This window comes from Somniosus microcephalus, chromosome 27 (assembly GCF_052327205.1).
Source record: "Somniosus microcephalus isolate GS21.2 chromosome 27, FLI_Smic_1.0, whole genome shotgun sequence".
NCBI lineage: Eukaryota > Metazoa > Chordata > Chondrichthyes > Squaliformes > Somniosidae > Somniosus > Somniosus microcephalus.
The window spans coordinates 46,409,444-46,431,731 of record NC_141013.1 but is presented as its reverse complement, the minus strand read 5'-3'; the positions used below and the strand labels follow the sequence as shown (position 1 = coordinate 46,431,731).

Here is a 22,288-nt window from a genome sequence, read left to right as displayed (position 1 = left end):
TGAGGGAGCGCCGCACTGTCGGAGGGGCAGTACTGAGGGAGCGCCGCACTGTCGGAGGGTCAGTACTGAGGGAGCGCCGCACTGTCGGAGGGTCAGTACTGAGGGAGCGCCGCACTGTCGGAGGGTCAGTACTGAGGGAGCGCCGCACTGTCGGAGGGGCAGTACTGAGGGAGCACTGCACTGTGGGAGGGGTCAGTACTGAGGGAGTGCTGCACTGTGGGAGGGGGCAGTACTGAGGGAGTGCCGCACTGTCGGAGGGTCAGTCCTGAGGGAGAGCTGCACTGTCGGAGGGTCAGTACTGAGGGAGCACTGCACTGTCGGAGGGTCAGTACTGAGGGAGTGCTGCACTGTGGGAGGGGGCAGTACTGAGGGAGTGCCGCACTGTCGGAGGGTCAGTCCTGAGGGAGTGCCGCACTGTCGGAGGGTCAGTACTGAGGGAGCGCCGCACTGTCGGAGGGTCAGTACTGAGGGAGAGCCGCACTGTCGGAGGGTCAGTACTGAGGGAGTGCCGCACTGTCGGATGGTCAGTACTGAGGGAGTGCCGCACTGTCGGATGGTCAGTACTGAGGGAGTGCCGCACTGTCGGAGGGTCAGTACTGAGGGAGTGCTGCACTGTCGGATGGTCAGTACTGAGGGAGAGCTGCACTGTCGGAGAGGACGTCTTTCGGATGAGATGTTAAACCGAGGCTTTTCTGCCCTCTCAGGTGGACATAAAAGATCCCCTGGCGTTAGTTGAAGAGGAGCAGGGGAATTCTCCTGGCCAACATTTATCCCTCAACCAACACCTAAAACAGATGATCTGGTCATTTATTTAATTGCTGTTTGTGGGGTCTTGCTGTGTGCAAATCAGCTGCCACGTTTCCTACATTACAACAGCAACTACAAAAGTATTTTATTGGCTGTAAAGCGCTTTGGGACGTTGTGAGGTTATGAAAGGTGCTATCTCAATGCATGCCTTTCATTCTTCTTAGATAACATAACCTCAAAAGCAAAGCTACAGGACAGCACTTGGGCACATAATCCAAGCTGAGACTGTTTACCGTGCAGTACTGGGGCAGTGCTGCACTGCTGGAGCTTCCCGATCAGATGTTCAACTGAGAGCTGTCAATTCCGGTGGATGGAAAAACTCCAATGGCACTATTCAAAAGACCAACAACACTAAAAACATTAACTAGCCATTCATCTCATTTTGTTTGTGGGAGCCTGCTGTGTGCAAATTAGCTGGCATGTTCGCCTACATAACAGCAGTGACTAAACTTCAAGATAATTCATTTGATGTGGTGCACTGGAGTGCCCTGAGGATGTGATAAAGGAGTACTGTTCAGCGGTGCCAGCAACCTTAAACCTCACCCAAGTGTCGTTCTTCGTGCAAGCCCAGATTGCGAGTGGCAGGCTTTCCCCCAGGGATGACATTACAGCCAAGCTTGATCTGTTCCTCGCCCACCGTCTATACACGCACACTTCCAGTGGGTCATTGGATCGCGATCAAGAGCGATTCGTCTAAAAATTAGAGCCAGGCCTTTCAAAGAGCAGAAGAAGTTTGGAACTCTCTTCCGGAAACGGCAGTTGATGCTGGGTCAATTGTTAATTGTAAATCCGAGATTGATTGATTTGTTAACCAAAGGTGTTAAGGGATATGGGGCAAAGGCAGGTATATGGAGTTCGGTCACAGATCAGCCATGAATGGCGGAGCAGGTGCGAGGGGCTAAATGGCCGACTCCTGTTCCTCTGTTCCTATTGGCTCACCCCCTCCAGCCCATTGGATGCTGAGCACAATGTGTTACCAGAATAGCTAAATGAGCTGAGATCAGCAAATTCGGCACTGGTCAGAAGTCAAACCTGGGACCTGCTGCTCAGTAGTGTACCAGATGTTGCATTTATCCAGAGCCTTAAACACCTTTTAAAAAATTGTAAAACAATGCCTAATGAATAGAAACATAGAAGATAGGAGCAGGAGTAGGCCATTCGGCCCCTCGAGCCTGCTCCGCCATTCAATGAGACCATGGCTGATCATCCAAATTCAGTACCCTGTCCCTGCCTTCTCCCCATATCCCTTGAGCCTCAAGAAATATATCTAACTCCTTCTTGAATATATTTAATTAATTGGCCTCAACTGCCTTCTGTGGTAGAGAATTCCACAGGTTCACCACTCTCTGGGTGAAGAAATTCCTCCTCATCTCAGTCCTAAATGGCTTACCCCTTATCCTTAGACTGTGACCCCTGGTTCTGGATCCCCGACCATCGGGAACAGCCTTCCTGCATCTAGTCTGTCTAGTCCTGTTAGAATTTTATAAGTTTCAATGAGATCCCCTCTCATTCTTCTAAACTCCAGTGAGTATAAGCCCAATCGACCCAACCTCTCCTCATAAGTCATTCCTGCCATCCCAGGTATCAGCCTGGTGAATCTTCGCTGCACTCCCTCCATGGAAAGAACATCCTTCCTCAGATAAGGCGACCAAAACTGCACACAATACTCAAGGTGTGGTCTCACCAAGGCCCTGTACAACTGCAGCAAGACATCCTTGTTCTTGTACTCGAATCCTCTCGCTATGAAGGCCAACATACCATTTGCCTTCTTAACCACCTGCTGCACCTGCATGGTTACCTTCAGTGACTGGTTGCACAAGGACACCCAGATCTCGATGCACTTCCCCTTTTCCCACTCTATTGCCATTCAGATAATAATCTGCCTTCCTGTTTTTGCCACCAAAGTGGATAACCTCGCATTTATCCACATTATACTGCCATGCATCTGCCCAATCACCCAACCTGTCCAAATCATACTGGAGTTTCTCGGCATCCTCCTCACAGCACACACGCCCACCCAGCTTTGTGTTGTCTGCAAACTTGGAGATATTGGCCTAGAAATTCAGGTCTCCACGGGTGAGTACACACGGGGTACTCACGCGTAGGCCCAATGGAAGTGCCGGTTTCCTGCATGCACTGCGCATGCGCGGGAAACCGGCACTTCCGTTCCCCTGAACGAAGAGGTTCAGAGGTCGAACGCGTGCGCTGGGGAGGTTGCATCAAACTTCGGTTTATTTTGCAGGTTTTCCCGGGAAAACCTGTAAGCCTGCAGAAGATAGAAATGTAAAAAGCAGGCGTAAGGCCTGCTTTTTACAAGGTAAGTGGTGAGTTAATTAAAATTAAAACTTTTTTCCCCACAGGTTTATTATTTTTAAATACTTTAAAGCAAGGAAAGTTTATTTTTAGCCCCGTTAGAAAATAAAATTATTTTTTTCAAAAATTTAAATTATTGTTTAAAATAGTTATTTCATTTAATTTATAGTTTATTTTAAAAATGTGATTTAAAAAAAAAAATTATTTGAAGATTTAGTGATGTTTTGTAAGAAGAAAGGGCCTGTAGTATTTCTCAGTTTGACAGGTCTTCCTGTCAGGAATGGAGCATTCCCTGCTCCGATTGGCTCCCCATGGCCCACGTGATCCCAGGGGACGCTTCGAACTAACTGTGCCCCCGGGATACGCAAGCACTGCACGCCGGCAGCTGGACCAGGCCCTGGATCGGAATCCCACAGGGGCCCACAGCTCAACGGCCGCGCGCTAGGTAAGTGCAGGTCGGGGGCTTGCACCCGCGGGAAGCCCCCGACCCGAATTTCTGGGCCATTACATCTAGTTCCCTCGTCTAGATCATTAATATATATTGTGAATAGCTGGGGTCCTAGCACCGATCCCTGCGGTACCCCACGAGTCACTGTCTGCCACTCGGAAAAAGACCTGTTTATTCCAACTCTTTGCTTCCTGTCTGCCAACCAGTTCTCTATCCCAACTGGAAATGTGCCTAACTGGAAACAGCATGGCTCCAGAGATATATTGACCTCGCATACACATTGTGGTAGTTTTTAAAATGAGGTCTTATCTGCAAATTTCCAATGAAGTGTTAACACAATAAGAGTAGCCTAGTCGTTGCGGGACTGGGCTTGCAATCTGGAGGTCGAGAGTTCAAATCCCACCATTTTAAATTGTGAAATTGTATTGAATGAATTTGGTCATTTGTGGGCTGGCACCAGAAAATGACCATGAAACCTGTTGGAGTGTCAAAAAAACAACGGTTTACTAACGACCTTCAGGGAAAGGTCCTGCTACTCCTACCCTGTCTAGCCTACACTGTATGGCTCCATCCACATGACTGTATATGGTTAATCCTCAGGGCAACAAGTGGGCAATAAACACTGCTGTGCCAGTGTTGCCCACTCCTTAAGAACAATTTTCTTTTCAGAAAAACAACATAAATTAACATGGTCTGAAAAGACATTTTTATAGAGAACCCCTTCATTTAAAGAGAGATGGTGCTTTATGTCTCAAATGTCCCAAAGTGCTCCTCATAGAATGAATGATTTTAAATATGTCTGTTATGTAGGTAATACAGCAACCATTTTTAAAACCATAGAATGGTTACAGCACGGAAGGAGGCCATTCGGCCCGTCGAGCCCGTGCCGGCTCTCTGCAAGAGCACCTCAGTTAGTCCCACTCCCCCGCCCTTTCCCCGGAGCCCTGCAAATTTCTTTCCTTCAGATACTTATCCAACTCCATTTTGAAAGCTGTGATTTGAGTCTGCCTCCACCACCCTTTCAGGCAGTGCATTCCAGATCCTAACCACTCGCTGCCTAACAAAGTTTTTTCTTACATCGCCTTTGGTTCTTTTGCCAATTATCTTAAATCTGTGTCCTCTGGTTCTCGACCCTTCCGCCAATGGGAACAGTTTCCCTCAATCTTCTCTGCTCCAAGGAGAACAACCCCAGCTTCTCCAGTCTATCAACGTTACTGAAGTCCCTCATCCCTGGAATCATTCCCGTAAATCTTTTCTGCACCCTCTCCAAGGCCTTCACATCCTTCCTAAAGTGCGGTGCCCAGAATTGGACACAATACTCCAGTTGAGGCCGAAACAGTGTTTTATAAAGGTTCATCATAATTTCTACACTTTTGTACTCTGTACCTCTAGTTATGAAGCCCAGGATCCTGTAAGCCTTTTTAACCGCTTTCTCAACCTGCCCTGCCACCTTCAACAATTTGTGTACACATACCCCCAGGTCTCTCTGTTCGTGCACCTCCTTCAGGATTGGACCATTTAGTTTATATGTCCTCTCCTCATTCTTTCTACCAAAACATATCACTTCACACTTTTCTGCGTTAAATTTCATCTGCCATGTGTCTGCCCATTCCACCAGTCTATGTCCTCTTGAAGTCTATCACTCTCCTCCTCACTGTTCACTATACTTCCAAATTTTGTCTCATCTGCAAATTTTGAAATGGTGCCCTGTACACCCACGTCCAAGTCATTAATATATATCAAGAAAAGCAGTGGTCCTAGAACCGACCCCTGGGGAACACCACTGTATACCTTCCTCCAGTCCGAAAAACAACCGTTCACCACTACTCTGTTTCCTGTCACTTAGCCAATTCCGTATCCATGCTGCCACTGTCCCTTTTATTCCATGGGCTTCAACTTTGCTGGCCAGCCTATTACATGGCACTTTGTCAAACACCTTTTGGAAATCTATGTGCACTATGTCAACTGCATTACCCTTATCAACCCTCTCTGTTACCTCATCAAAGAACTCAATCAAGTTAGTTAAACACGATTTGCCTTTAACAAATCCGTGCTGGCTTTCCTTAAATAATCCACACTTGTCCAAGTGACTTAATTTTGCCCCCGATTACTGTTTCTAAACACTTGCCCACTACCGAGGTTAAACTGACTGGCCTGTAGTTGCTGGGTTTATCTTTACACCTTTTTTGAACAAGGGTGTAACATTTGCAATTCTCCAGTCCTCTGGCACCACCCCCGTAATCTATGGAGGATTGGAATATTATGTACCTCCGCGATTACCTCCCTCAATATCCTAGGATGCATCCCATCCGCTCCTGGTGATTTATCTATTTTAAGTACAGCCAAACTGACTAATACCTCCTCTATCAATTTTTATCCTATTTTTGCACATAGCAAGATCCCAGGAATATATGAATTCCCAGTGGATCGATTTTGGTTTGTGTTGCTGAGAGAGGAATATTGGCCAAGACCTTCAGATAGGGTCATGGGATTTTTAATGTTCCTCTGAACATACAGATGGGACTTGGCTTTAACATCTTTTCCAAAAGTGTGGAACTCCCTCAGTAATGCACTGAAGCATCAGCCTAGATCGTGGGCTCAAATCCAAGAATGAGGCTCGAATCCACAAACTTCTAACTCGGAGGCTTCCAATGAAGTGAAGCTGGCACTGGACAGGTTTTTTGTCTGGACACATACAGAATGCAAGTTAAAACCTTTTTTTTTTAAAAATGAAGTACTGTAAGAACAAGTTGGTTTAGTGGCCGTCTATAATGAGCTCCACTGCTACACTAAGGTCACTTGGGCTGTGTTTTTGGAATATGCTTGGCTGTTACACTAAAAAGCCAGGATTAGTCAGTCAATCAAAAAAACGTTAAAGTTTTCATTATTACCATGCTCCAAATTATTTGAAATTCAAACTGACATGCACACAGCAGAGATATCACAGTTGTTATCGGTTTCAAGTACAGATCAGTTTTAAATGCATGGAACTGTCATTTCAGAAAATGTCAGTGAATATATTGTTAAAAATATCAAGTTTAGCACCACGTTCTGCAGAGTAAGTGTGGAATTACTTGATTCCCGGAGAGAAATCTAGGTGTGATTCACTTCTTCAATGCCTCACTGCCACCTAGTGAGCTAGTGAGTTGCAAAAGCATCAGAAACACAGACAACTGAAAGTTCAAAGTCAGGAAGCACTGCATACAGTGATCAGTACGAGATGATGTGACAAATTGACTGAAAATTTACAGCAAATCATAATAAACCGAATGTAAAAACAGTGCATCCGAGAGGCTCACACACAGCCGGGCCCAGTTACAGAGTGCGGAGAGGAGCAAGATCTACACACTGTGAAGGGCAAAGCGATTTTTTAATTTTTATTTGTTTATGCGATCAGGGCGTCACTGGCAATGCCAGCATTTATTGCCCATCCCTAGTTGCCCTTGAGAAGGTGGTGGTGAGCCGCCTTCTTGAACCGCTGCAGTCCATGTGGTGATGGTACTCCCACAGTGCTGTTAGGTAGGAAGTTCCAGGATTTTAACCTAGCGACGATGAAGGATCGGCGATATACTTCTAAGTCAGGATGGTGTGTGACTTGGAGGTGGTGGTGGTGTTTCCATGCGCCTGCTGTCCTTGTCCTTCTCGGTGGAAGAAGTCACGGGTTAGGGAGGTGCTGCTGAAGAAGCCTTGTAGATGGTACACACTCCAGCCACGGTACGCCGGTGGTGGAGTGAATGTTTAAGGTGGTGGATGGGGTGCCAATCAAGTGGGCTGCTTTGTCCTGGATGGTGTCGAGCTTCTCCAGTGTTGTTGGAGTGGCACTCAATCAGGCAAGTGGAGAGTATTCCATCACACTCCTGACTTGTGCCTTGTAGATGGTGGCGAGGCTTTGGGGTGTCAGGAGGTGGGACACTCGCCGTAGAATACCTAGCCTCTGACCTGCTCTTGTTGCCACAGTATTTGTGTGGCTGGTCCAGTTAAGTTTCTGGTTAATGGTGGGGGATTCGGCGATGGTAATGCCATTGAATGTCAAGGGGAGGTGGTTAGACTCTCGCTTGTTGGAGACAGTCATTGCCTGGCACTTCTGTGGCACGAATGTTACCTGCCACTTATCAGCCCAAGCCTGAACGTCGTCCAGGTCTTGTTGCATGTGGGCATGGACTGCTTCATTATCTGTGGAGTTGCGAATGGCACTGAACACTCTGCAGTCATCAGCGAACATCCCCATTTCTGACCTTATGTTGGAGGGAAGGTCATTGATGAAGCAGCTGAAGATGGTTGGGCCTAGGACACTGCCCTGAGGAACTCCTGCAGCGATGTCCTGGGGCTGTGATGATTGACCTTCAACCACCACAACCATCTTCCTTTGTGCTAGGTGATATACCTATCAATTCCTCCAATAAAAGGCGAAGAGTTACGAAGGTGACTAAAGGTTTTTATTGACTAAATAACAGAGCCCACTCTCGTGGGTGATCCGATCCAAGCAGGAGGAATACCAGCCAGTCGCTCACCTTTATACCTGGCCTGGTGGGTGGAGCCAAGGCGGAGTCGGCAGTGGTCATCCCAGGTATAGCAGTGTGGCAAGAGGCGACCTCGTACCGTGATACAATAGTGGTCAGTGATACAGTTATAACGAACAGTGGTGAACAGTGCTAACTACTAACAGTGATACGATAGTGAACGTGGTTTACCACATTCACCCCTTGTTTAGAATTAAGTCCGGCGGGGTGAAGTGTACTACCAATTCTGGTAGGTCAGTCTGTCCGGAGGCTTCGTAAGCCTCTCCGATCGCCGCAGCGGTGGTGTTGCCTTATCCGGTGTTGATGCTGGTGTTTGCGTGGTCGGCGAGGGCTCGTGGGGTTCCGGCATGCCGTCTACCTGGGCTGGGGTTGGGGGGGGGGGGGTGGTGGCGGTGTTTCCGGATCGGCTGAGGGTGCGAGGTCTCGTAGGGAGACAGTGTCCTCCCGCCCGTCTGGGTAGGCCACGTAGGCGTACTGGGGGTTGGCGTGCAGGAGGTTCACCCTCTCGACCAGGGGGTCCGTTTTATGGGCCCTCACGTGTTTCCGCAGCCAGACCGGCCCCGGGGCGGTCAGCCAGGTTGGTAGAGTGGTTCCCGTAGTCGACTTCCTGGGGAAAACGAACATTCGTTCATGGGGGGTGGTGTTAGTGGCCGTGCAAAGTAATGACCGGATGGAGTGCAGCGCTGTCGGGAGGACTTCTTGCCAGCGGGAGGTTGGGAGGCCCTTAGACTTTAAGGCTAAGAGGACGGCCTTCCATACCGTCGCGTTCTCTCTTTCCACCTGACCGTTACCTCTGGGGTTGTAGCTGGTGGTCCTGCTTGCTGCAATACCTCTCTCTAGGAGGAATTGCCGGAGTTCCTCGCTCATGAAGGAGGAGCCCCGGTCGCTGTGTATATAGTTCGGGAACCCGAACAAGGCGAAGAGGGCATTCAGGCACTTAATGACCGTGCTACTGGTCATGTCGGGGCAGGGGAAGGCAAAGGGGAAACGGGAGTACTCATCAACGATGTTGAGGAAGTACACATTACGGTCAGAGGACGGGAGGGGCCCCTTAAAGTCGATGCTCAGGCGCTCGAAGGGGCGGGTGGCCTTGATCAGGCTTGCTCGGTCTGGCCTATAGAAGTGCGGTTTGCACTCCGCACAGGTCTGGCAGTTCCTGGTCATGGTCCTGACCTCCTCGATGGAGGAGGTCAGGTTGCGGGCCTTAATGAAATGGTAGAGTCTGGTGACTCCGGGGTGGCAGAGCTGGTCGTGGAGGGTCTGAAGCCTATCGATATGCGCGCTGGCGCATGTCATTCGTGAAAGGGCATCAGGGGATTCGTTCAGCTTGCCTGGCCGGTACAAGATCTCATAATCGTAGGTGGAGAGCTCGATTCTCCATCTCAAAATCTTGTCATTCTTGATTTTGCCCTTCAGCTTGTTATTAAACATGAAAGCCACCGAACGCTGGTCGGTGAGGAGGGTAAATCGTTTGCCTGCCAGGTAGTGCCTCCAGCGCCGTACTGCCTCCACGATCGCCTGGGCCTCTTTCTCGACCGACGAATGTCGGATCTCGGGGCCCTGTAGGGTCCTTGAGAAGAAGGCCACTGGCCTCCCCTCCTGGTTTAGGGTGGCGGCTAAGGCGAAGTCGGATGCGTCGCTCTCCACCTGGAAGGGGATGGACTCGTCCACTGCGTGCATCGTGGCCTTGGCTGTGTCTCCCTTAATGAGGGAGAAGGCCGCGCACGCCTCCTCCGTGAGGGGGAAGGAAGTGGCTTTCAGGAGGGGTCTGGCTTTGTCCGCGTAATTGGGTACCCATTGGGCATAGTAGGCGAAAAGCCCCAGGGTTCTCCTAAGTGCTTTAGGGCAGTGGGGGAGGGGTAGCTCCATGAGGGGGCGCATTCTTTCTGGGTCGGGGCCGATGATTCCGTTCTCCACTACGCAGCCGAGGATGGCAAGGCGCGTGGTGTTAAACACGCATTTCTCCTTATTGTAGGTGAGGTTCAGCCGTTGGGCCGTACGGAGGAATTTCTCCAGATTCGCGTCATGTTCCTGCCGGTCGCGGCCGCAGATAGTGACGTTATCTAGGTAGGGGAATGTAGCCTGCAGTTCGTTCTGGTCAACCATCTGGTCCATCTCCCTTTGGAAGACCGAGACCCCATTAGTGACACCGAAGGGGACCCTAAGGAAGTGGTATAGGCGCCCATTCGCCTCGAAGGCGGTATACTGGCGGTCTTCAGGGTGGATAGGGAGTTGGTGGTAGGCCGACTTCAGGTCGATGGTCGAGAATACTTTATACTGTGCAATCTGATTGACCATGTCAGATATGCGGGGGAGGGGGTATGCGTCCGGCTGGGTATATCTGTTTATGGTCTGGCTGTAGTCGATGACCAGGCGGTTTTTATCGCCGGTCTTTACGACTACGACCTGGGCACGCCAGGGGCTGCTGCTCCCCTCGATAATGCCCTCTTTCAGGAGGCGCCGCACCTCAGAGCTAATGAAGGCTCTGTCCCCGGCGCTATACCGCCTGCTCTTGGTAGTGACGGGTTTGCAGTCAGGGGTAAGGTTAGCAAACAGAGAGGGTGGCGGGACCTTGAGGGTGGAGAGGCTGCAGGTGTTACGCGGTGGGCGGTTTAACGTTTGCTGGTTGTTGACTGTGAGTGGGGGGAGGGGTCCACCGTATGCTAGGGTTACGCTTTGGAGGTGGGATTGGAAGTCCAGCCCTAGTAGGACGGCAGCGCAGAGATGGGGGAGGACGAGGAGTTTAAAGTTTTTATACTCCGTGCCCTTAACCGACAGGGTCACGACACAGTAGCCGCTGATGTCCGTGGCGTGGGACCTCGATGCCATCGAGATTCGGCTGCGCGTTGGTAGGACAGAGAGGGAGTAGTGGCTCACCGTGTCTGGGTGGATGAAGCTCTCCGTGCTTCCGCTGTCGAACAGGCAGGTCGTGGCGTGGCCGTTCACTTTGATGTCCATCATTGACTTGGACAGATGGTGCGGGCGGGCTTGGTCCAGGGTGACGGAAGCTAGTGTGTAGCTGAGCGAGTCGTTGTCATCTGCGGGCGAGGCGGTCGGGCGTGGTGAGTAAAATGGCGTCTCCCACGAGGTAGGGCAAAATGACGGGGAAGATGGCTGCCCCCGTAGCTCACATGAGGCACTATTGGGGTCGGTTGCCTTAATCAAAGATGGCCGCCCCCATGACTCATGTGCGGGGATGCTGGCCTCAGTTGCCCTAAACAAAGATGGCCGCCCCCATAGTTCGCATGCGGCACTGCTGGCCTCTGAGGATCCGCTCCTGCAGGCCTTGGAGAAGTGGCCTTTCTTCAGGCAGGTTTTGCATATGGAGTTCTTGGCTGGGCAGCGCGACCTCGGGTGCTTCTCCTGGCCACAAAAAAAAGCAGCCGGCGGCCCGATCGCGGATGCCCGATGTCGGGGCCGGGGCCGGTCGGGTCCGGGACGCCGACGCAGAGGTAGGTCCCGGGGGCGGCGCTGGGAAGGGTGCTGTGGTAGGGGTCGGGCCCGAGTCCCAGGGTCGCGAGCAGTACCTGGTGAATGCTTCCTGATCTTGGTGGGCCACTTCCAGGGAGATAGCGAGGGCTTCAGCTTTTTCCATGCTGAGGTCTTTAGCTTCCAGCAGTCTTTGCCGTGAGTACTCGGACCGTAGGCCTTTCAGGAATGCGTCGCGGATATTATCTTCAGTATTTTCGGCTGCCGACACCGATTTAAAGTCACAGTTCCTGGCGAGTGCATATAGCGCCTGTGAGAATTCGGCTACTGATTCTCCTGGCTGTTGCGGCCGTGATCTTAGGAGGTGCCTAGCGTACATGTAGTTTACCGGGGTCCGGTACTTCTGTTTCAGCAGGTTGATGGCGGTCTCATAGGTAGTCATGTCCTCGATGAGAGTGTACACTCTCGGGCTCAGTTGTGCCTGCAGGACACTTAGTTTGGATGCCTGAGGGACGCTGGATTCTCTCAGGTATGATTCGAAGCAGACCAGCCAGTGTTTAAAGTCTGCGGCTGAGTTTGCTGCTCGTGGGTTCAGGTCCAGGTACGGCGGTCTGAGGGCTCGCAGCCAAGCTGGCTGGTGTGGCTGTGCTCCTGGGAGCTGCGCTGGTGGCTCCTCCGCCGGTTGTGACTCGTTGTCGAACATCATTAAATTTAGTCAATAAAATTGATATACCTATCAATTCCTCCAATAAAAGGCGAAGAGTTACGAAGGTGACTAAAGGTTTTTATTGACTAAATAACAGAGCCCACTCTCGTGGGTGATCCGATCCAAGCAGGAGGAATACCAGCCAGTCGCTCACCTTTATACCTGGCCTGGTGGGTGGAGCCAAGGCGGAGTCGGCAGTGGTCATCCCAGGTATAGCAGTGTGGCAAGAGGCGACCTCGTACCGTGATACAATAGTGGTCAGTGATACAGTTATAACGAACAGTGGTGAACAGTGCTAACTACTAACAGTGATACGATAGTGAACGTGGTTTACCACACTAGGTATGACTCCAGCCAGTGGAGCATTTCCCCTGATTCCCACTGACTTCAGTTTTACTATGGCTCCTTGTTGCCAGACTCCGTCAAATGCTGCCTTGATGTCAAGGGCAGTCACTCTCACTTCACCTCTGGAATTCAGCTCTTTTGAACATATTTGGACCAAGGCTGTAATGAGGTCGGGAGCCAAGTGGTCTTAGCGGAACCCAAACTGGGTATCAGTGAGCAGGTTATTGGTGAGTAAGTGCCGCTTGATAGCACTGTCGATGACACATCCATCACTTTGCCAATGATTGAGAGTAGACTGATGGGGCGGTTAATTGGCCAGGTTGGATTTGTCCTGCTTTCTGTAGACAGGACATACCTGGGCAGTTTTCCACATTGTCAGATAGATGCCAGTGTTGTAGCTGTACTGGAACAGCTTGGCTAGAGGCGCGGCTAGTTCCGGAGCACAAGTCTTCAGCACGATAGCTGGGATGTTGTCGGGGCCCATAGCCTTTGCTGTATCCAGTGTGCTCAGCCGTTTCTTGATATCACATGGAGTGAATCAAATTAGCTGAAGACTGGCTTCTGTGATGGTGGGGACCTCAGGAGTAGGCCGATATGGATCATCCACTCGGCACTTCTGGCTGAAGTTTGTCTTTTGCACTCACATGCTCGGCTCCACCATCATTGAGGATGGGGATATTCTTGGAGCCTCCTCCTCCCGTTAGTTGTTTAATGGTCCACCACCATTCACGACTGGATGTGGCAGGACTGCAGAGCTTTGATCTGATCTGTTGATTGTGGGATCGCTTAGCCCTGTCTATAGCATACTGCTTCTGCTTTTTAGCATGCATGTAGTCCTGTGTTGCAGCTTCCCCAGGTTGGCACCTCATTTTTAGGTACGCCTGGTGCTGCTCCTGGCATGCTCTTCTACACTCGTTGAACCCTGGCTTGGTGGCAATGGTAGAGTGAGGAATATGCAGGGCCATGAGGTTACAGGTTGTGGTGGAATACAATTCTGCTGCTGATGGCCCACAGCGCCTCATGGATGCCCAGTTCTGAGCTGCTAGATCTGTTCTGAATCTATCCCATTTAGCATGGTGGTAGTGCCACACAACACGATGGAGGGGGTCCTCAGTGTGAAGACAGGACTTCGTCTCCACAATGACTGTGCGGTGGTCACTACTACCAATGCTGTCATGGACAGATGCATCTGCGACAGGTAGACTGGTGAGGACGAGGTCAAGTAGATTTTTCCCTCTTGTTGGTTCACTCACCACCAGTCGCAGGCCCAGACTGGCAGTTATGTCCTTCAGGACTCGGCCAGCTCAGTCAGTAGTGGTGCTACTGAGCCACTCTTGGTGATAGACATTGAAGTCCCCCACCCAGAGTACATTCTGTGCTCTTGCTACGCTCAGCGTTTCTTCCAAGTGCTGTTCAACATGGAGGAGTACTGATTCATCAGCTGAGGGAGGGCGGTAGGTGATAATCAGCAGGAGGTTTCCTTGCCCATGCTTGACCTGAAGCCATGAGACTTCATGGGGTCCGGAGTCAATGTTGAGGACTTCCAGGGCCACTCCATCCCGACTGGATACCACTGTGCCACCACCCCTGGTGGGTCTGTCTTGCTGGTGGGACAGGACATACCCAGGGATGGTGATGGAGGAGTTCGGGACATTGCCTGAAAGGTATGATTCTGTGAGTATGAGTATGACTATGTTGCTTGACTAGTCTGTGGCACAGCTCTCCCAAATGTTGGTGAGGAGGACTTTTCAGGGTCGACTGGGCTGGGTGTGCCGTTGCCTGTCCGTAGCCGGTGCTGAGGTTGATGCCGGGTGGTCCGTCCGGTTTCATTCTTATTATTTTGTTTCGTAGCGGTTAGTTACAACTGAGTGACTTGCTGGGCCATTTCAGAGGGCAGTTAAGAGTCAACCACATTGCTGTGGGTCTGGAGTCTCACATAGGCCAGACCGGGTAAAGACGGCAGATTTCCTTCCCTAAAAGGACATTAGTGAGCCAGATGGGTTTTTACGACAATTCGATAGTTTCATGGTCACCATTACTGATACTAGCTTTTTATTTAATTAACTGAATTTAAATTCCCCAGCTGCCGTGGCGGGATTTGAACTCGCGTCTCTGGATCATTAGTCCAGGCCTCTACCGTTCCCGTAGGAGAGAGCAATAAGGTGACAGTTTCCATTATATGGTTTGACTATCTCGGAAATTTGTCAGTGGCATAATTTATATCTTGGAGTCCACATTTGGGGCAAATGTGTGCAAGAAACGAGAGAAGCTCTTCACCTCAACTTTAAAAAATCAAGTAAACAAGGGCCTTATCATGGAGCATTTCTTTAAGGAGGGATAAGACCTTCTACCATATAGGGTGAAGATAGAGTAGACGTGTCAGGGGGTGAGAAGAGGAACAGAGGGGGGCGTGGAGCGGGAGAATAGATTACAAGCGTCCTGGGGGTGGTGGTGCGAGTAAGATGGGGGACAGTGCTCTATCCGCAAATTCCATTGCTGTTGTCTTCTACACTCCACCCAGACACTATACTATAATCCCTTGAGGTACTTCACTGTGTATTGTACTTCCCACCACGCCCCCTGCAGTGCTGCTCTCCGAAGCTCTGCTCCTGGCTCAGAAGGAGACTGTGCTAAAGTTCATGATCATGTGGATACCATGAAAATGGGGAAAAAAATTAAAAAGTCTAGTTGGAGTTTTAAAAAAAAATCACAGGCAGAAGACTTAACAACTGGGGTCTGTGCTGGGCAGGTAAAAGTAGATGACGATATTAGGATTTGAACAGTTAATAATGTTGAAATAATAGTTAATCAAAATCAAATCAACTTTTATTGTCATTGTTAGTGCACAAGTGCAGTACAACGAAATGTAGGCTTGCGGCTCCCGAGAGTGTACATTTAGATTAAGACATTTAAACATTCCACATACATTTGGCTTGTAATACATTAACATAAACATAACCATATTAAAGTGCATTGGCACCAGGAATGGAAGCACAGCAACAGAACACAAACTGGTAACTGAAGCACAAGGCATCACTCGGAGAAACTCACAGCTATACTTGGTTCTTGTAAGCAATCAGGGTGGCATCGACAATTTAGAAATAATGGAACGTCTGGATTGGAGGTGATCTGGCAAACAGCACCAGCAAGGACCCGCACAGAAAGATACGATTTCAGGAAAACACATTTTAATGAAGAGCGATCCACTGCTTGGAGGGAGAAGGGATCAGCAGAACAAAAATGGAAAACTTTTTAAACTATAAAATATTACACATACAAGATCGGTATTCACCAGAGAGAAATAAGTGAGCATTAAACAAGCCGTCTCCCAAACAGCTGAGCGAAGAAATGGAAACAGCTCATTTTAAAAGAATACAAGAAAATGTTAAAACAAGTTTAAAAAGGCATTAGGGTGCAAAAAGGGAACCAGGGAGAAATCGAATGACAAGTGTTAAGTGGAATAAAATGTTGAGAGAGAGAGATTGGTCAGGGAGAAGGTTAGGAGCAAATTTTCCTGGTTAGTTACTGGCATAACCTGGGCAGACAGGGGCGGAAAGTTGGACAATCTACTGGCTCACCCCACCCATTGCCACCTGTAGTGACATTGGACGTATATCCCTGCCCAGAGGCTACCGGGGGAAGGGTTAACATTTAAAACACGATGTATAAGTCAAAGCAGAATTTTTTTTAAATTTAGAATAATCATAAAATCATACAATAGTATAGCACAGAAGGCCAATCAGCCCATCGAGCCTGTGCTGATGTAAAAGAGGTCTTTTCCCCTTTAACCGGCACCTCCAGCGAGGGACTGTGCAAATTTCCCTCCCCATCTAAGGCAGCTGCCATAGTAGCACCATAAATGGCCCTGACACCTGTCCCACATATGTAAATGATCCCGACCCCAGGATAAGGGCTGGAGTAAGGCTGGAATGAAGCCCTACCCCATTGCAACCAACCGGAAGACTGATCTTTAAACAGATAAATGGTGGAATAATTGATTTCGTGAAGAATTTTGGATTGTTCAAAATGATTATTTTCCAGAAATGCTCACTGGGGGAAAAATGATTGGTTCGCTATCCAATTAGTATAGTACAGCTAATATAATATTTTAAAATCAGTGAGCAGGCAGCACTTGTTGAATTAAAAATAAAGAATTTAAAAAATCCTAGGGAAAATGACAATTCTTCAGCATTGAAGGAGACCGGGGGTGAAATTAGTTGGAGAAGTACCTTTACAGCAATAATACAAGTAACTTCGTGGAGATTCAGGAGTGGAAGGTCCAACTTCACAGAACTACCCCATTTCTGAGGGCATTACCAATAAAATAGGTGGTGGATGTTTGCAACATATCATTTATCAGGACTCAGGCAAAGTCCCAATAGAAAAGCTAGTAATGAAACGAGCATCTGTGGGAATCAAGGGTAGAATGTGATTCGGGGGCAAGGGGCCATAGAAAGTACAGTGCTTGTGAGAGGTGTCGTGTCCGAGTGAGGGAGGTGCGGAGTGTCGTACCACAGGGGTCAGTACTTGGTCTGTTGCAGTATCTTATTTACGTCGGATCTACAGCAAAGAAACAGGCCATTCAGCCCAACTGCTCTGCGCCAGTGTTTAAACATGAGCCTTCTGGCACTCATTACCTCTTCCCACCTGCCCCCGTATCCCTCTACTCCCTTCTCCCTCATGTAGACTTTAACCTCCCCTGAAGTGTGTCAATGCTCTCTGCTTCAACCACTCCATGTGGCAACGAGTGCCACCTTCTCAGAACTCTTTTTATAAAAAAATACCTAAATGTTTTATTCGATGAGTTAGTAACTATCTTATATTTATGCCCCCTTGCACCAGACAAATGGAAACAGTTTCGCCACATTCACCCTATCGAACCCCCTCATAATTTTAAAGACCTCTATCAGGGCTCCTCTTAGTCGTCTCTTTTCCAGAGAAAAGAGCCCCACTCTACTCGATCTTACCCGACAGATGCATCCGCTCAGTTCTGGTACAGGAAACTTTGTGCTATCCGGCACCGACGGGACCGAGCTGTTGCCGTCCCATCAAAACTGCCGGACAAACCAGCGCTAATGTTGAAACATACGGAGCTTTTGAGCTCCGTATCTGGCAACAAACCCTGTTGCTTAGCAACAGCTTCTAAACAGTCGGCCGTACCTTGCAAGCGTCTCTGTAGCTTAGCAACAGCTTCAGCGAGACCTTGCAAAGCCTGACTGGTGAAAAAAAAGAAACGAAAAGAAAAAAAACCTAACGAAACGGCTCCTGATTTTTGCCGGTGGCTCGAGCATTCCGGACAGTTAACCTCCGGATAAACCAAAGTTTCCTGTAATATCCCTGTAAATCTTTTCTGGAGTTTCTCCAGTGCTTCAATATCCTTTCTGCAGTAAGAAGCCCAGATCTGCACACAGCACTCCAAGTGTGGTTTAACCAAGGTTCTATATACATTTAAAATGACCTTCCTGTTTTTGTATTCTATTCCTCTAGAAATGAATCCCAATACTTTGTTTGCACTCTTTATGGTCTTATCAACTAGTGTATCTGTATTCCCAGATCGCTTTGTTCCTCAGCCCCATTTAGTGTCTTACCCTTTAAAGAATAAGTGGCCTACCAACCTCCTCACACTTTTGTAGACTGAATTTCATTTGCCATTTCTCTGCCCACTCTGCAAACCTGTTTATGTCTTCCTCTGTTTTGGTGCAGTCCCCACATTATTAGCTATACTCCTAAATTTGGTATCATCTTCAAAATTTGACACCGCATCTACAATTCCAGAGTCAAAATCATACGGAACACCACTTCCCACTTTTCTACCTTTGAGGCAAAACCTGACTATAACGTTATTCATTTTACAGATGACACTAAAATAGGGAGAGTAGTTGGAATGGAACATGCAATTAAGCTTTTGCAGAAGCAATTAGATCCAATAAGAAATTAGGCAGAAAATGGAAAATTAGATACAATACCAACAAATGCATATTGGATGAAAGAATTAGGTACTTTGGTATATGATGACGGGAACAGAATTCGCAGACAGAATTTTTAAAAGGGACTCCAGGAGAGATACTAAACTTACTACTTTCAATGTCAAAACAATATGGAAAAGCAGTTCAAGTGTTGGGATACATAGCCAGAACAGTATAGTTTAGAGGTTTTATTGAGGCATTATAATACCACGCTTAAGTAATAAGTAATGTAGGAAACATTTGGGTTAACACAATTCAAAAGCATATGCATTGCAAGTGCAGAAAAGAGCAACAGGAATAATCCCAATATAAAGGGAATGACCTGTGAGCAGTCTAAGCTGTACAGTCTAAAAAACGTCAAAGGGTACAAAAATACAAGCGGCACTCCAGTCGGAGGACGTGTGGCTTCCACTCACAGCAGCATTCGTCCGGTGAGGGGCAGTACTGGGTGTGAGAGCTGCGTGTCAATCTGCCGTGCTCCTGGTGAGAAAGCTTGTGGCAACTTTCCTCTCCTCGCTGTTAAAATTCCAATTTTGAATCTCAGCCTCCTTGCCCAATTTAATGGCAGCCTAGCGAGCATGCATTTTATCAAGAGCTTTTGTCATACCAGCTGGAAAGAGCAGCGAGTGCAGCAAAGCATGTCAATACACTATCTGGGTTTATTCATTCACGAGTTGCCAACCAATGCAGACATCTTGCTTCGCAAGATAAAAAAACTGAAGCCGAAAACATGGACTAGCAAATCTTGGAAACTGAAAAACCGTAGGTACCTAATCTAGTCAAACCAACTCTTGCACAGAGAGTGAAGGCTTTGTTCCAATTCAAGAGCAAAAGGAGAAATGCAAGTAGAGAACAGTCATTTTAGTGGTGGAAAATCAACTGGTACCATAGCAGAGGTCCTGCAGCTTTGCAAGATATAAAAGGTAACTAACTACCTGCGGCACTGCCAACCTACATCATAAGTACATCTAATCACAGAATCACAGAAACCCCACAGTGCAGATAGAGGCCATTTTGGCCCATCGAGCCTGCACCGACACATATCCCACCCGATCCCCGTAACCCCACGTATTTAAACCCCTAACACTAAGGGTCAATTTATCATAGCCAATCAACCTAACCCGCACATCTTTGGACTGTGGGAGGAAACCGGAGCACCCGGAGGAAACCCACGCAAACACGGGGAGAATGTGCAAACTCCACACAGTCGCCCGTGTACATGCTAAGCATGTGGTTTCCCAGAAGTAAACAAGCTAGGTCTAGCTTCTACCATGTCTGATGGATGCCTAAATGAAGAATAGCCATTAAAACTTTTAACTCAGTTTCCCACTCCTTTTACGGTCATTACATTCACTACCTGAAGGGTCAGTAACCAGAGGGCACAGATTTAAGGTGATTGGCAAAAGAATCAGAGGTGACATGAGGAAAAGCTTTTTTCTTTTTTAGGATAGTGGTTAGGATTTGGAATGCACTGCCTGATAGTGTGGGGGATACAATACTGGAAAGTGTGAGGTTATGCACTTTGGCAGGAAAAATCGTAGAGCAAGTTATTATCTTAATGGCAAGAAACTGGAAAGTACTGAAGTACAAAGGGATCGGGGTCCTGGTGCACGAAACTCAAAAGGTTAGTATGCAGGTGCAGCAAGTGATTAAGAAGGCCAATGGAGTGTTGGCTTTCATTGCTAGGGGGATAGAATATAAAAATAGGGAGGTATTGCTTCAGTTGTACAAGGTATTGGTGAGACTGCACCTGGAATACTGCATACAGTTTTGGTGTCCATACTTAAGAAAGGACATACTTGCTCTCGAGTCAGTACAAAGAAGGTTCACTCGGTTAATCCCGGGGATGAGGGGATGGACATATGAGGAGAGGTTGAGTAGATTGGGACTCTACTCATTGGAGTTCAGAAGAATGAGAGGCAATCTTATTGAAACATATAAGATTGTGAAGGGGTTGGATCGGGTGGATGCGGGGAGGATGTTCCCGATGATGGGTGAAACTAGAACTAGGGGGCATAGTCTTAGAATAAGGGGCTGCTCTTTCAAAACTGAGATGAGGAGGAACTGCTTCACTCAGAGGGTGGTAGGTCCATGGAATATGCTGCCCCAAAAAGCTGTAGAAGCTACATCATTACATAAATTTAAAACAGAAATAGACAGTTTCCTAGAAGTAAAGGGAATTAAGGGTTACAGGGAGCAGGCAGGAATTTGGACATGAGTCTAGGTTCGGATCGGTCATGGCCCTGTGGGTAGCGGAGCGGGCCCAGGGGCCGTGTAGCCTGATCCTGCTCCTATTTCGTGTGTCTAATTCTGTTAGATTCAGGAGATGGTTCTGTGTTAGTAGATTGGCGGTTAGGATCAGATCAGCCATGATCTTATTGAATGGCGGAGCAGGCTCGAGGGGCCGATTGGCCTACTCCTGCTCCTATTTCTTATGTTCTTATGATACAGATTCAATAGCAGCCTTCAAAAGGGAATTGGATAAATACTTGGAGAAAAAAATTGCACGGATACAGGAAAGAGCGGGACTAACTGGATTGCTCTTCGAAAGAGCCAACACCGACTCGATGGGCCGAATGGTCTCCTTCTGTGCTATACTATTCTATGAAAACACACCTCGAGCTTTCCCATTCATTCAATTAGTAAATGGATGATAGCTGTATTGCAATAGGACACTTGTAATTGCTAAATTCAAAAACTGTAATCTCAAAACAAGCATCACGCGGAATTTGAAAACTGAACAGGGCTGCAAACAGTTCATTTGTGCTGAATAAACATGTGCTTCAATTGTTACCATGATCTCATTGTAAAGAATCTGGGTACAAAATACCATCAGTTGGACTATTGAGACATGATTTTTTTACCTCTTGATAGAGCTACAGATCAATATTAAATCACCAATTATTTACCTACTTTATAACCAATACAGAATTTTCAATCCCTTACTTCCATTCCCCTCAACATGCCTCCTCTGTTCCAATTACTTTAATCTACAAATTGCAGATGACTGGACTGTGCCCAACAAACACGTAGTCAGTTACAAAAAGGTCACAATTGTTGCTAATCAATATAAGAACACAAGCAATTACAAGTACATTGAGTAGCGTAGGCGTGAGATCCTGTCTTCACTTACCTCCGTGCTCTAAGAATACTCGAACACATCTTTCTTTGCCTCTAGCTGCAGAGAAATGGAGCAGTGTCCATCCATTAGCATCCCGACCATTAGGAGAATAGCCTTGCTCCAGCATCTTACGCACTGTATGAACATCACCAGCTGCAACAGCATTTTGGATTTGCAGTTCCTGCTGCAGTTCCGGGTTTCTTCTACAGTGATGATGGAACATGCTAATGAGTCACGTTGTCACAATAGATGCATGAGGTCAATGTTCTACACCTTCATCAAACTTTAACAAGAATTCACAAATTAGTTAGACGTAATGGCAATCTCCAAATCATTTTATAAAAATTAAACCCTCTAATAGAATTCACAATTGAAAAAACCTGGTGAGAAGGTTAGCAAAACCATCAATAAATAGAATGGTGGAATCTGTTAGAGGGTCTGCCTGCTTAACAAGAACAGGCTTCATTTGCACTATGAATTCTTAACAGACAGTGTGAAACTAAAGGGCCTCCTAAGCTGATACAATACCATCCTCCTCTTTTTTAAAAAAAAGTCTATTTGTCTATCACAAGTTTGATGCCAAACAGACTAAAACATTCCCAATATCCACTGCTGGAGAATCATTCAAATTTC

The 22,288-nt window shown here is 47.8% G+C and overlaps 1 protein-coding gene across 5 annotated transcripts in view; it reads right to left on the bottom strand.

Moving 5' to 3' along the window:
• Positions 1-22,288, bottom strand: part of asb7 (ankyrin repeat and SOCS box containing 7) — an 80,084-nt gene that overhangs the window by 27,828 nt on the left and 29,968 nt on the right. For 4 of the 5 annotated variants that reach the window (XM_085968929.1, XM_085968926.1, XM_085968925.1 and 1 more), the window contains one exon: positions 21,668-21,938. In XM_085968929.1, the coding sequence (XP_085825055.1) occupies positions 21,668-21,878 (211 nt within the window). In that variant the 5' untranslated portion in view covers positions 21,879-21,938. The remainder of the gene's footprint in view (positions 1-21,667; positions 21,939-22,288) is intronic. The other variant, XM_085968928.1, reaches the window with a different exon arrangement.